A 15,530-nucleotide genomic window follows, 5' to 3' on the forward strand; every position below is an offset into this window, starting at 1 on the left:
TCTTGAGTCCACACAAGTGAAATGAAACCAAAGAGCCCTATGTGAGGGCTCTCAGTTGTGATCTCACTACAAAATCAAAACTAATGTGATGAGACAACCCTCTCTGCTCAATCAGCCTTCCTGACTTTGCAAGTGGAAGTTTTGCTGAGGAGCTCAGTCTGGGCTGCACCAGGCTAGATCTGTAACGCATTAATTAACAACATTAGAAACACAAATACAAGTTCTCTGTCAGGTTAACCTCATCAGATTGGTGAATGGCCTTCAGAGCAATCCACACAGTCCCAACCAGGGTGTCCCATATCAGTCCTTTGTTCCATACTTCCACAATTAGGCCCAGGTCCAGTCGACTGATCTCACTGCAAGAAAAGTAAAAGCAGCACAGATGAGAAAAAAGCAGAATACAATCTAATTTTGTTTCCTGTTCTGCATTACCACCATGATTATACCAGTGAACTATTTCCACAGAGCCATGTCAAGTTACAGAGAGCTCCTGGAAGTGTGTGGCTGAGGCAGCTTATACTCACAGGTAACACCAGTTTCTAATAACTCAAAGTTTAATACTAATTACACAAAGAGTGCAAACTAAAACTCTGAACTATGTCATGCAAGAAATGCCAGTAGGGAACTCATCACTGCAGCTATGTACACAGGAGAAGGAAGTGTACCTTGGACCAAAACCTAGAGGTGAACTGTTCTTTGTCATCAGGCACCCCATTCCTAACAAAGTGAGTGTCTCCCTTGGCAGCACAGCAACACAGGTGTACTCTGGCAGGTGCAATCATGCCAATACTTGCCTGTGAGTGGAGGTACTCCCAGCCAAAATTAACAGTCCCACATCCAGCACAGCTGCATCAGCAGCACTACCTATTTCTCAGGGCTGTGTGTCACCACTTCTGCTCCAGCACCAGCTGCTTCCACACGGCCACTGAGTGACAGGTTCTTGGAAATACTGATCTGAAAGCTTTCACAAACATCCTTCCTCTCATTAACAAAAGGATGCATCTCGAATTTGCTTCTTTTCAATGTTTTATAGCTTTTATGCCTCGCTTCTGCATACTGGTTTGTAACATGCCTACTTCAGAACAGCCTAACACATACATGGCAGACACTGGTAAAAACAACAAAGTAGAGAATAATCCTGAGCTGTCTGTTGACATCACAGCTGTCTCACACTTATCATGAAGAAAGGCTATAACCCATAATATTTAGAGCTCAGGGCTTCCCTTTATTGCAACTGTTAATCCCCAAAAGTAGGCATCTTGGACATTCAGTGCTGCTGCTCTCTGCCCAAACATATTTATGTTACAGCTATCAAGGAAATTTAAAAGCATGTTAACTGTCTTATTTCTATAGACTGCCATCATGGCCAAAATAAGAAAGAGCTGCTGCAAATCCAAGCATCCACTAGAACTTTGTCTCCTTCTCACGGCTGAAAGAGAACATCATATCTACAAGGTTCAAGACTAACCCTGCAGTTACAGTAAAGCATATAAATGTCTATTTTAAATCCAAGTGCTTCTGTTCTTGTTTAAGACACAGGAATTGAGGTTAGGAGTGTCCAGTGCTTGAGTGTCTCTGTCTGCAACAGTTCAAAATCAAGCTGTTACACAGCCTTCTAAGAGTTTATTGCTAGCATCTTGTAATTGAGTCTCCAGCATCCTCTGCTCTGATAGGGTTACTCAGTATGGCAAACAGCGGTACCAGCACTGCTCTGCCCTCACCCTGCTTGACATTCATCAGATTGCAGGCTGATGATGACTGGCTGACTGCTGGCTGGCACAGTGTGAGTCCAGAAAGGGAAGGGAAGGAAGTAATACTCTATTTTCAGTCACAGTGTAAAACCATGTGCTTTGCTTCAACATACACTCTGTAGAGCAGGACACTGGTCATGACACACCCAAAGGGCTCCTCTACAGATCTCCAAAGGACAGGTCACCAGGCAAGAAAAATAAATAAAAAGAGTTTCTGTACAGTGGCTTTGATTGTCTTTGTGTCTCCCTTTCTCCACCTTCTGGTTAGATGCAGAACAGCTTCTAAGAACAAAAGAGCTGAGACTGAAATTTGGTGTCTATCCCTTTCCACACACACACAGGATTTATATAAAGGCATTTCTCACAACTTCAACACCAATTTAATCACTGTGCTCTAAACATCAGTGGGCACTTTCACTCGAGGTGTTTCCTGCAAATATGCAGCAAATACACAGTTGTTTTAAAGCTCCTTCAAAATTCAAAGATGACCCCAGGGAATACACTGAAGTGCTTAACTGGTCTGGTACATAGCCAAATCTCAAACAACCCCAGAGACCCAAATTCTGCAGCACTTTGTCTCACAAGGAGTTTGTGAGCAAAACCAACAAACACAGACAGGAAGCATTTTTTTTGCTTATGGTCTATTCTTCTACTATGCCTCATGAAAAAGGTAAACACAGCACAGACAGTAAAAGCAGCCTTCCCTTGGGGAAAAACAGCTGTGCTCAAAATCCTTCAGCTGTGCTCAAAATCCTTTTCCAACTCCAGAAAGAAAAAGAGCAAACTAGAGAACAGCAGTATTGGAATACCAGCACTGTTTCCCCTAGGGCAACTTAATGTACACAGGATCATGCAAAACACATTCGTTCCCATATGTAATATTTCTGTTATAAGGAGACACCAGAACTACTGTAGAGTTGCCTGGCTAAAGCAGGGACAATAATGGCAAGGTAGTTCAGCTAATATTCTGCTTCCTTATTCCCTAGCAACTAATTATGGAGCGTCTCAGTGACTTTACAGCACGCTACCTCAGCTCTCAGCTGATACCAGAGTGCAGCTCCAGGAGCTGCTTGAGGGGAAGGAGGAGAAGCAACCACAGGAGCCTTCATCCAACACATTCAAGTGCTTTCTTAAATCACCACTGAGAAGCCTCCTTCATAGCTGGCTGGGTTTAAAGCTAGCTCCTGCCCACAGGATGAGCACAATTACAGGCAGAAAGAGTTAGTAGTTTGAGTATGGGCATGTGACTTGAATGGTAGGTTCAACTCCTTGTCCCAGCCTTACCCAGTCCTGAAATGTTTTACATCAGTGACAGCCAAGGTGTCTGTCTGACCAGGAGCTGCAGAACTGAGCAGATGTTGGTGTTCAGGAGCGTGTGCATTTCACCAGATGCCAAAGGACAGGCTCCAGACTCTCCGTGCAGGAGCACACACCTCTTGAGCTGCTCCAAAAGCAGAGCACTGCCAAACAAGGGAGGTGGGAGCACAGCTATGATGAAAATACTGTACTGACCCAGGTGGCCTCCTTAACCTGAGGCAACAACCTCCCACTTTCAGCTGAGGAGAAACAAACTGCTGCTGGATTAGGAAACACATTCACAAAATTCCATGGGGGGATGTCTCCTACTGCAGATACTATGTAAATACCTCAAACACATTGAGAAACAGTAGCACTAGCTTTGACCCCACAAGATGAATACAACATCATTTCCCTCCCCCATCATTTAGTAAATTTAGTTCAATTTGCCTTACAAAGCTATAGAAACAGAAGCAGATGCAGTATAATCAATAAATCATTCATTCACCAGAAAAAAAATCCACCATTCTAAAAGACAGTGGGAAATCCTTGGCTGTATGTCACGTCTGTGAGAACCAAGGCAAATCAGAAGTGCCAACTGCATGAGAAGCCCCAGGAAAGCTGGAATTAACTGGTTCCGCTGCTCACGGAGCAGTTCCCAACTGAGGTAACCAGGATCACCTTGTAGAGGCCCTGAGTGCACTAACAACAGCCTTTAATTGCCCTGACCAGCCTCTCCAGCCCTCTTCCCACGCCCAGGAGCTCCATTTAAGCTCCGCTATGGGCCTTTGGTCCTTGGATAAGCTATGTTGTAGGGGTGTGTGTGTATCTCGGCTTACAGACACAGCTGTGCACATACAGGCCAAGACAGCATCAATCTAGACCCAACCCACACAGTAATTTCCCAGTTCAACCTCAGACTCAGCCTCTCACTACAGACCTGACTTGGCAATTCCATGGCTCCAGCCGAGACAATCTCCCAACACACATCCTCCACCACAGCCCAATGCGTACAACAGAAAAGAAAATTATTTAGGTTGTCACCAGGCTTGTGCATTTTACCTACACAAACATTACGGTTCCTACACACACTAGCAGCTCTGTATGAACACCAGGGCCACAGAAGGACTCAACCACGAGCACCTCCATAGCACCATGCTGTGCACCACCATACTTACAACATAAAATCCTGCTCCCAGCAGGGCTGGTCACCGCGCACGGCCACCGTTGTGCTCTTCACATTTTGCACTTTCAAGGTCACATACGTATTGAATTTATCTGGGGAATGAGACACAAAATGTTACTTCTACCGTCATACTCCCTCATCACATCACCTGCAACACTGCAATGTTTTCAGTTCATACAGTGCATCCAGGGAGGCCTCAGATGAAAAGCCCATATGGGAAGATATCACTAGGTTTGAGAAGCCAAATGTTCAAGATGTTTTCCACATGCATCAAATTTTCAGTCACAGCCTTTTTAGAAATTCAAGCACAAATGAACAAAAACTCCAAGCATTCACTTGCAGTAAGACAGGGACAAAGAGAGTAAGATCCTAAAGATCACAGACACTTAGTATGATGCTGCTCCTGAAATGCAGACAAAAGGAAGAAGAGACAGTCCAAAGGCACAGGACCCATCACGAATACCAAACTGTGGAAAACAAACTTGCAAAACATACAAGCAAGAGATTGGGTTGGTCATATAATCTCTTCCCTCCTGACCCAACTGCTTTCCTAGTCTCAATTAAGTTGTCCACCCATGAATCTACAAAGAACCTTACAGACCAGTCCGGGGCAGAAGAAAAATATAGATTTATTAGTAAGTGCGCTGAAACGGATCTGACCTAGGAAAACCACATCACACTCACATCTAGACAAGACAGTCTCTGTTTAGATGTTTTGCTCTTAATTTTAAATCTGAAGAAAAATCTTGAAAGAATTTTTTTTCCTAATTTCTGCTATCTCTTTGCTAATAAAACCAAAAGCAGCAAAGCACAGACACATTCAAAGTTTGAATATCAACATGCAAGAAGGAACAAACTCTCTTGTAAGGGGAGTTATCACCTCAGGCCTATCAGTTTCAAACAGCCTGCAACAAGACATGCTTAATACACAGAAAGCAGTCTACATATTTTAATACTTGAATGTTCTGCTACATCTATTCACTGTGTTTGATCTCAAGTCAATTTTGTCAATACTGTCAAAATTTCATATAAAAAACAAAGATGTAACAGCCAAAGTGGCTTTACAAAGGGGAAATCACAGCTGACAAATCTGATGACCTTCTAGGGCTATGGCACTGTTGGATGGGGCAGCGTAACTGACGCTGTCTGCCCGGCCTTGTGCACAGCACAACATCCATCTAAATCAGAGAGCCATGGATTTGATGGATGGAGCACTCTGTGGATAAGGAACTGGCTGGCTAGCCACACCCAAAGACTTGTGGTCTTTGATTCATTGTCCACCTGGTTACCAGTGACAAGTGGTGTCCCTCAGGGGTCAGAAGTGGGGCTGACACTGCTCAGTGACAGAACCGTGGGATCAGGGACATCCTCAGCAAGTTCACTGATGACACCAAGCTGTGTGGGGCAGTCGTGCTCTGGAGGGAAGGGATGCCATTCAGAGGGACCTGGACAGGCTGGAGAGGTGGGACTGTGCAAACCTCATGAAGCTGGCTGATGAGTAACTAACTCAGCATAAGCCAGCAGTGTGTGCTCACAGCCCAGAAAGCCAAAAGTATCCTGGGATGCCAACCAAAGGAGTGTGAGCAGCAGGTCAAGGAATACAATTCATCCCCTCTAGTCTTGTGACATCTCCCCTGGATTACTGCACACAGTTCTGTCATCCCCATTATAAGAAGGACACAAAAGTGCTGGAGCAAGTGCAGAGGAGGAAACAAAGCTGGTAAGAGGAGTGGAGCACCTTCCCTATGACGATAGGCTCAGGAAATCAGGGCTGTTCAGGCTGGCACAGAGAAGGCTGTGTAGAGATCTCACAGCAATCTTCCAATAGCCGAAGGGGCCTACATGGAATCCAAAAAGTGATTCTGGAAAGGGACCAGAGTGATAGGACAGGGAATAAAAGGTACAAATTGAAAGAGGGGAAATTTAGTCGGGTATTAGCAAGAAATTCTTTACTGTCACGGTGTTGAGACACTGGCTCAGGTTGCCCAAGGAAGCTGTGGATGCCCAATCCTGATAGTGTTTGAGGCCAGGCAGGATAAGGCACTGGTCTAGTGGAAGGTGTCCCTGCCCATGGCATAGAAATAGATGATTCTTTAGATCCCTTCCAAATCCTTAATATTCTATGACTGTATAGTTGTGTAATTTTTAAGCATCATTGCTGTGGGTTACTATAGTACATCTCAGCATCTAGCTTCCAGTGAAGGAAGAAACAGAAATTATATGATCCAGAAGCTCAGGAAGGAGTCAGAGTCACTGAATTGTGATTCCTACATATCCAGTTATTCACTACTACATTACCCCTCCCTGTCATTTTACTCCTGCATCCTCCTGGTACACTGAGATTGTCAGTGAAACCACACACTTGGCTGAGTTAAACCTAGTCTAGAGGACAAATCTTTTGCATTTATGAGCAGGTCTCTTGATTAGGGGAAAGATAAAGTACACACTGCCTCCCTTCCAGTCTGGGCACTCAGTTTTCCTTCCCTGGAAATTAAAGGTTGGTGCACAGACAGACCTTGATCTGCCACGGAATATGCATGAGTCCTGGAAAGTTTTCTGCCATAATCTGAGGACGGCTATATCCAAAGAATTAAGCCAAATAATTAAGTTAAAATACAGTAACTGGGTAACTGTTTCAGATCTAAACACTTGAATAGGTGTTATGCCAGAAGTTTTTATTAATAGGAATTGTGTAAAAGTGCTTATTCTTTTGTAAACTGTACATCAAATTTCAATTGATAAATCGATTTGCTTGCTAAGGGATTCTTTGCTGGCTTCTGAACCACAGTGAAAAGAAATTGCCCAGACTGTAAATTCTGGGTGTGACTAGCTGTTGCAGACACAAAACCAGCGGATGGGATTTTAATTCCAAGCACTTCCAGCTATTACTGACTGCTGACTGACATTCAGATTCACTTCTGCAGTTCCATCCAGCAAACCCAGTCAGGATTGAGAAGGCACTAAATCCGCAGACACACACACACACCAGTTGTGCTTAGTGGACATTTTCAGACCCTGTTTTGAAGAGGGAAAGAGGCAGGATGAGATGAAAGGGCCAGGTGGGTGGGGAAGGGTGACAGTTAAGGAGCACATTTCCTCATCCATCACCTGCTCAGGCCAGGTTGAGCAGACAGAGGTTTCTTACCACTGTGACACCAGGTCACAGCCTCAAGTTTTCTACTAACTCAAACTGCCTGGATTTTCAAGGTAGATTAGGTCACTCCTAAGAAGAACATGAAGGAGCTGAGATGAGATGGAGAAAAACTGGAGGGAGCAGCACAAACAGCAGGGAGAGCCAGGGTCCCCACTGCTGCAAACAAGCAGAAGAGCATGACTTACCTGGTGGTCCATGGAGTTTAGCTTTTTTTACTGTAAAGAGAAAAAAGGGAAAGAACAAAATAAAATATTGTCAGTGATTTTGTCCTGCTATAGCTTCCTTTGAGTTAAAGCCTCACAGTGCATTATATTAACAAGACAACATCCCCTGCACAGAGTGGTAGCTGGAAATTTACACTCAGTTAAACAGATCTGGGGACAAAAACTCCGTTGTACCCCAAGGCAGCTCTCTAAAGCGAGGCATTTAAAAAAACAATCACAGGCTTAATGTTTGGAAAGCAATGTGATATGTCTAATGCAAAGCAATCTCAATATCACCCCTTTGCAACCAGAAGTTACTGCTGCTTAGCAAGATGTCATTTCATACCACCTCACTTACAAAGTTACTTACTAACATTCTAGAAGAAATAAACAATTCTTTATAAACAAAGAAATTCTCCAAACACTGTATAGCAGAGCACAAATTGAAAATAATCAAGCCTGAATAGCAGCTCTCTAAGTAGCTCTATACTATGACATTGTCAATTAAATTAAATAAGCCAAACAAACAGCAGTGTAAACTCAAATGTCACTTTTACAAGCTCTACTCTGTTAATTTAATTCCAAGACAGTATTTATATATAAAAATAGAATTGTTAAAACATAAAACAGTATTGGCTCTTATCTCACCAGATGGAGAAGGTCCATGTCTACCTAGGGGAGATTTTGTTTACATTTCCCTTTTGCAAGCTCATATCCTCACTAGAGCTGTAAGTGTAAGCACTAAGAAAAGACATCTCTAGGCTCCAGCTAGCTGTCCCAGAGGAAAACTAACTCTAAGAAGAAAACACACTTAACAAGCTAGGAAGCAAAATGTAACACAGAACAAAAATATTTAAAAGCTGGTGCAGTAAAATTTCCTCCAGAAAACAGAGCTACCAATACTTATTAGAGACTCACAATGTCCAATTTTCAATAATAAAGTTCTAGAAAGAAACATTAATTTATTTTTTTTTACTGCCCTGACATCGCTACACTCAGAGGTGCGGCAGAGTGGGATAGCAGTCTATCGAGATTGCTATTTGAGAAATTCTCCTTTGCAAGCATTTACAGTCCAGGTAGCTGCCTGCATGAAGGAAAATGCTGCATCAGGTACTTTAGGAACTGCTGCTGTTAAAAGGGCTGGAGCTTTCACCTAGACTGACAAGGCCACAAGCCCTTAGGTCCAAAATAAATGGGTTCATTTTCTTCCAGATTCAGAACCTGAAGCACTCCTGATGCTGAATGTAATGGTGCAAGCAAAACACAATAGTGTGGGTCAGTGTTCTTGACTGAAGATACAAATGCCTTTAAATCTCCAAATCAGTCTGTTTAAACACTGAGAAATATGCAGGGCAATCTACCCACTTTCTAGGTTCCTTTGCATACCACACAAAAGCATTTTGTGAACATTTAATGAAATACTGCCCTGGGGTGGGCAGGCACCAGCTAATCTCTGAACCTCCCGCTCCCCTCCTTTGGAAGAGGCAGGACACAAAGAAACAAATGCATATGCCTGGGGAAAAAAGGCAAAAGCAGGCAGTGGACACACAGGAAGGTTCTGCTGGCCTCTCCCTGTTTGTGACAAGCTCCACTACTGTTACAGGGAAGCAAAGGCAACCTCAGTGTAGAAATTTGGTATTATTTGCTAAAAAAGCAGCTGGAGAGGGTCACGGCTCCTAAACAGAGAGAAGAGACACAGCCTCTGCTGCAGCAATATGCAAACTAAGAGACAGATGCCATTTGTACATTGTGGTCACAGCCCCTAAATATTCAGAGGCTCGTTTGATGAACGGCAGCAAACCCTGCACTGCCTCAGCAGCTGAGAGGGGTGCCTGTTTAGGGCTTCAGCAAGAGCTGTCCCACAAATATCCCAGGGAAGCAGCCAGACTAAACAAAGATCACAAGCCTGATACAGACCCACATGTCAAAAACTGAATCCTTAGCAACTCCCAGGAATGAGCACCATCCCTCTAGACAAAGTGCATGTAATAAATTACACTTTTAGCTGCAAAAATAGAACTTATAACTAAGAGCTGAATGACAAATCTGGGAGTCTTATCTCATCAGTAATTCTTCTGCCCTATCAGCAAGCCTGCACAGCATGTCCAAAAAGTTGCCATGAAAAATTACCTGGGTGCGTTTTTATTTTGTTAGCCCTACAGGAAAGTACTTCATAGGGGTGTTCAGAAAGCTTTGCAAAATTGCAGCTCCCAGAACATTGCCCAGGACTGAGTGGGAGACTGCAGGATTCCCCATATAAGAGTTTGAATTTCTGGTAGTTTGGAGCTGGAATGGGCTGCTAGGCACTGCTATGGCCCAGCCTGTTTGTCAGCCCAGGGAACTTGCAGGTCAGATGCATTGCACCCAACACCATGCCATGAACAATGTCAGCTTTCCAAAGGAACTCTACTAAGAAAACTTTTGTACCCAAACCTGCTCCTTCTCTCTCGTTAGAGCTCCTCTGTGCCAAGCTCTCAGGAAGGACTCAAAGTTGAGTCCTGAAGCTCTACATTAATTACTGATGCATTAGTTACTCAGCGTTACAGCAAAGGCTGAAAAGTCATTGCTGCGTGACGCAGCATTAAAGTACTCTGAAATCAAGCCATGTGTAACAGTGCATTTTTATAATATAAAATATCATTTTTATAATATAAAACTTGTACCACAAAGTGAAATTATTCTCTAGGGAACCCAGGAACACCAGGTTTTACAGGTACAGCTGCTCCTCCATTGCCACAAAGCAAAAACCTAAACATAACCTAAGTTAAAGGTCTAGATCAGGTATTTCCTGACTCACTCCCAGTAATCCCATAGTACTCCTGCTCTCTGGGGAAGGAGCATTTCTAAACCAGCTGGATATGTCAAATTCTGTTCAGTTTCAAATGGCTTCTCTCAGCAAACTGAGGGCACACCAAGTGCATCACATTCAGACACAAACATCAAACTGTGCCGATCCTATGCCACTGCACAGGATGAGCAGGACACCAGGGAGGGAACAAAAATTATGGAAAGGCAAGAACTAGTGCTTTGCACTGCCATGTGCAAGCACTTCATGAAACAGATGCACAGAGATACACCTGCTCTTTCTGCACACCAAGATTCATTTAATCTCCAAAAAAGACTTTAGCATATCAGAGATACATCTATTCCATGGAGTTACTAGAAAGCAGACAAAACTTGATGTAAACATTAAATTCATCCAGAGATTTTCTTCCTTCCTCTAAGCATCTCTTGCCATTTTGGTGCTAGTCTAATAGATATAAAATAGAAATTAACTTGAAGCCTTGCCAGCAGCTTACAAAAAAAAAACCTACCATTAAAAAAAAATATATATAAATAAAATAAAATAAAATAAATTTTTAAAGAAGCCATAGAAAGATTCCAGATGCTCTACAGCCATCACTTTCAAAGGACTGGAGGATCAGACAAACTCCTAAAGACTAGAAAAGGAAAACACAAGCCAGAAATTAAAAAAAAATAAAAATGTCCATAATCATGGTGAGAGGACAAAAAAACAGAGCAGAGCATACAGCAGGATATTCTTACACTCAGTTCAAAGGAGAAAGCCTTGTTATCCACATATTTTTCAAACTGTCTGAAAGAGGATTTTTTTCTGAGCAGGGGCTACATACACCAGTGAGATAATTAAAATTAGTCATGCCAAATTACTGCAAGGCTCAGAAAACACTCTACTCAAACCTCCTAAGCAGGCACATGGTCACATTCACTTAAAGGGAACCCTGTGTTCTGAACACCTGCACATCGCAGATCACCTTTAACACTTGCTTGCCAAGGAGAGGAATGCAACACAGGGAGTGCCTGAGCAGATGGCCAAAAGATTACATTCTAACTAAATCCAGCACATGACTTACCAGCCGGTCACTCCCCACACTAGAACAAAACCTACATCCCTTCACAGGGGACAATAAAGTGCCATGGACGGGCTGTGGGAGAAATTAGAAGAATGGAAGGGCGCAGTTTTAATTACAACTTTTAAAAAGCAATGCAATGCTGAAAGCAGAGCATTCAAAATGCATTTTCCTGATCAGCTACTTGATAAATAGCTTCCTCCTCTCTGTGAAACACAAATGCAGCATTAATGTGTTTTTGAGAGCACTCTAACTTCCACAGCAACTTTCCCCAGCTGAACAGCAGAATCGATACATATTTCCATTTCACTCTGCTCCTCTCACCTCTTCCAGGTGCTCAGACTTCAGTGTACAGTGACACGCAGCACGAGGTGCAAAGGTTGCTTAAACAACATAAATAAGAGACCACAGCAATACTACCCAAGACTAAGTCAACACACCAAATTCACACCCATGTGCCCTCCAGCAGGCACACAGAAAGGAAGGGGAACCCTCCTGTGAGGGATGGAATGGTTAGGCAGCTCCAGCCCTTAACTTCCTATAACTCAGCCCTTAACTTTCTATAACTCAGCCTTTGGAAACAATTTTGCTGCCTAAACTCTGCACCAACAGCTACACCCCCTAACAGAGCCAGAAAATCAACACCTCCTACTCATTTCTTGGAAGTTACCGATAGAATCCACGACAGGCTGGCAACTGGCTCAAGACTGGCACCTTCAACAAGGACTGCTCTGCCCCTGGAGATCCCACCCTGACAGACAAGCCCCTTTCACAGAATGGGTCATCTGGTCCAACCTCCCTGCTCAGCCAGGGTCATCCCAGAGCCCACAGCACAGGATTGTGTCCAGAGGGTTCTTGAACAGCTCCAAGGAGGGAGACTCCACAACCTCTTTTCCTGTCCTGGAGATCAAAACACGCACAGCCTTTGCACTCTCTCATCTTCCACCTGAGGGTGAGGAAACCTTTTCTTTTCCACTACTCGAACCCAAAAGGTGTTCGAGCCTGGAGGAAGCAGAGGCCGTGAAGTGATCTCACCTGTGATTTTAACTCAGCCACTGTTTTGCTTCACACTATCCCTATTAAAGCCCAGCAGCATCATTTATACCATTAACTGCAACTGCAAGTGCCATAGCAGAACAGCAGTACTGACTGTGCCATGAAACTCTTCTCCTCCCCTCCTAATTCCTAAGAAAGGAAAAACAGAATAAAACAACAGTTTGGTGGGTTTCCAAGCCTGCTTGGATTCAAAGATTCAATGTGACAAAGCTACCTTGATATTCCCAGCCTGAGACAGGTGTAAGGCTCCACTGCATTCTCAAACATTTAGAGTTAAATTAAGTTCAGAAGGAAGAGATTTCCCTGAACTAGCTCAAAGGAAGGATAATTGCACAGGAGGCCCCAGGGAGCCACCAGCACTCAGCAGCACCTCAACAACTTCTGCTGTAACTGCAGAGCCCAGAGCAGTCTCCAACTTCTCCCAGCAGAGCTGGACTGGTTACTGCAGAAAGGCTCCTGCAGCCTCAGGGGCCACTCAGAGACACAGCACCTAAGTCACATTCATTACTTCATTCTTTGTTTTTCTGCCAGGCAAAGCAAACCACTGGTTTACATATAAACATTGTTCCACTCAAGCAGGGAACAGAGTACTTTATGCCCCAGTATTCTCTTTGAGAATGACGTGATGGAAACACAGTGGGTACCTTCATGGACCAGCAGTCCTAAAAGCCAAGACTGAATTCACAGTACACTGGGGATAACATTCTGTTATTGCTTAATGTGAAAGGCAGGCTGGGCTGATCTGAGACCTGCTCTGCTGCCAGAAGGAAGAGCCACTGTGAAATGCCACTCTGCTTGGTAACTGGCAGAGAGCAGGAAAACAGCGCAGATTTTCAACAGTGCCCAAAGAACTGAGGTTGCTTCTAAGGACAGAATTTTTCTGACTTAGTACTTGAAACAGTCCTTCAAAAATCCATTACCTCTTTGATTGAGACAACTGTGGGGGAACCCAGATAGTCGAGTTTACCTCAACTGAACCGAGGGATCAATCTGCTTTAATAAGTAGTCCAGAATAAATGGAAAAGATGTGATATGAGTTCATTAATTTTTAATAGTTCGTAGAAATTTAAAAAAAAGAAGCCAAACATACCACAAAGCACTCACATACTGCATTTTCCAATCATGTAGCAAAGAGCTTTCTTCAATTTCACCACTCTGAATGCCCATAGGACAGATTGACTTGCCCTTCCCAAGGCCTTGGGAACCATGTCAAACAAAGGGAAGGACATATTTCCTTCAGCAACCAGCCATTATTCACATTACTCAAGGATTCTTCTTAGGAAGGGGGTGGGCAAAAGAGAGTTTTTAATCTGTAGTCTGTGATAGCAAATTGATCTACCCAAGAGATTTCTGTATTGCCAGATGTCTTGAAAATGAATTAGAATCCTTCCTAATTCACATGAATTAGCATCTTCCTGCTCAGATGATCTGCAAATTCATTACCCTGTCCAGAGGCACACAAAGCTACTAGGTTTATTTGATTTATGATACAATTTCCAACAAACAGCTTTCCACCAGCCACTCCACCCTTCCTGCCCACTGGACAGTGACTGATAGCAGCTGGAACGTGACTGCTTGCAGGGTTTTCCAAATCTCTGTGCTAAGGGGACACATACTCATTATTCCCATTCAAGGTTCAGCACAATTTCATAAAGCATTTCCAGGAAAGCACTACATAATGTACATACATCCCATACTGCCAAACCTCACTAAATGCTTCCCTGTGACTCTGTAAATTCTCTTTGGTCAGTTAAGATCCAGGCTTTGCACACACATAGGAGTCACAATCTGCAGGAAGAGAGCACCCCTTGCTCCACTCCAAACTTGGGGCTCACAGCTAAGTCCCAAGGGGACATTGTTGCATGTTTCTGGTTACTAAACTTGACTCAAACATTTGTGTCTCGATAGAATTTTCACTTGTATACCATGAACTTTCATCAGCAAAGTATTAAAACCTGAGCAGAAAATGTTTAGCATTTTTATGTAAAAGCTATATATTATAGTCTTGTCTAAATCTCTGTTACTGCCACAGCCCATGAACATCAGAGTAACACAGCACAGTAAATGCATATCTGGACTACTCCCCAGTATTTCATGCACATGAACTTGGGTGAGCTTGCAGAACAATATGATAGCAAACCTACACAAACCTGAGCAAGCCCACAGTTAATACACTGTGCTGATCCAGTTATAAAATGAAAGATACATACAAATATTTTGCTCAACCATCTGATCCCCTCAGTGAAGCAGGTAATTTCATACCTCCAGCAAATATTGTCACTTTTCAACTCAGCTTTTGCATAAAACTTTGTAAATGTGTACAGCACAGCTCAGCTTGCATCATAGCTTCATAGCATTCCACTTCTTCCATCCCTACCAAAATTACTATATAATGTGAACAGAGCAAATTTAAAAACTGTATAGGAAACCCTTTCTGTCATTTCCACATATTCCCCACATTCTCACAGTATACCTGGAGGAGTAGAAAACTCTGCAAATCTTCTGGCAAGAGCTGCTCAGCTGTGAGGGTTATTTTATAATAGAAGTCAGTCCTCATCAGCAAAAGAAGCCTTCTTTTAAAAGGTTCTACTTCTCTAAAAGGTACTTCATGCAACAGAAGGGGTAACAATTTACTTTCTATTCTGGTTTAATGTACTAGGCAGCTAATGCAAGTAGACTTCTAAACACTTTCAATGACAAAATAGATTTAGACAGTTAAGAGACACATCTGGGTCTTGTTTACAGGTTAATCTGTTACCAGATCTGATTTGACATACTGACTTAACATCGCACAGGCTTTCAACTTCCTGAACGAAAGGGTTTCATACATTCTTGTTTGTTGCATACCTCAAGAACTCACCTGCCTGAAATATTCCTTGAACGATTTCACCAACACAAATTCACAGGTGAAGAAAATACTACTGAAATGTAAAAAAAAAAAAATATACAATAATGCTGCAGGAGATATGGGGATTGCAGTTGTGAACAGTTTTTGGACAGAAAAATTAAACATAT

The 15,530-nt window shown here is 43.0% G+C and overlaps 1 protein-coding gene across 1 annotated transcript in view; it reads right to left on the minus strand.

The window, feature by feature from the left end:
- UNC13B (unc-13 homolog B) overlaps positions 1-15,530 on the minus strand; it is a 206,604-nt gene that overhangs the window by 172,707 nt on the left and 18,367 nt on the right. The window contains exons 2-4 of the mRNA XM_059492372.1: positions 7,573-7,602; positions 4,226-4,325; positions 239-356 (exon numbers count right to left, since the gene is read on the minus strand). Coding sequence (XP_059348355.1) covers positions 239-356; positions 4,226-4,325; positions 7,573-7,602 — 248 coding nt within the window. The remainder of the gene's footprint in view (positions 1-238; positions 357-4,225; positions 4,326-7,572; positions 7,603-15,530) is intronic.

The sequence above is a fragment of the Ammospiza nelsoni genome, chromosome Z (assembly GCF_027579445.1).
Source record: "Ammospiza nelsoni isolate bAmmNel1 chromosome Z, bAmmNel1.pri, whole genome shotgun sequence".
Classification (NCBI taxonomy): domain Eukaryota; kingdom Metazoa; phylum Chordata; class Aves; order Passeriformes; family Passerellidae; genus Ammospiza; species Ammospiza nelsoni.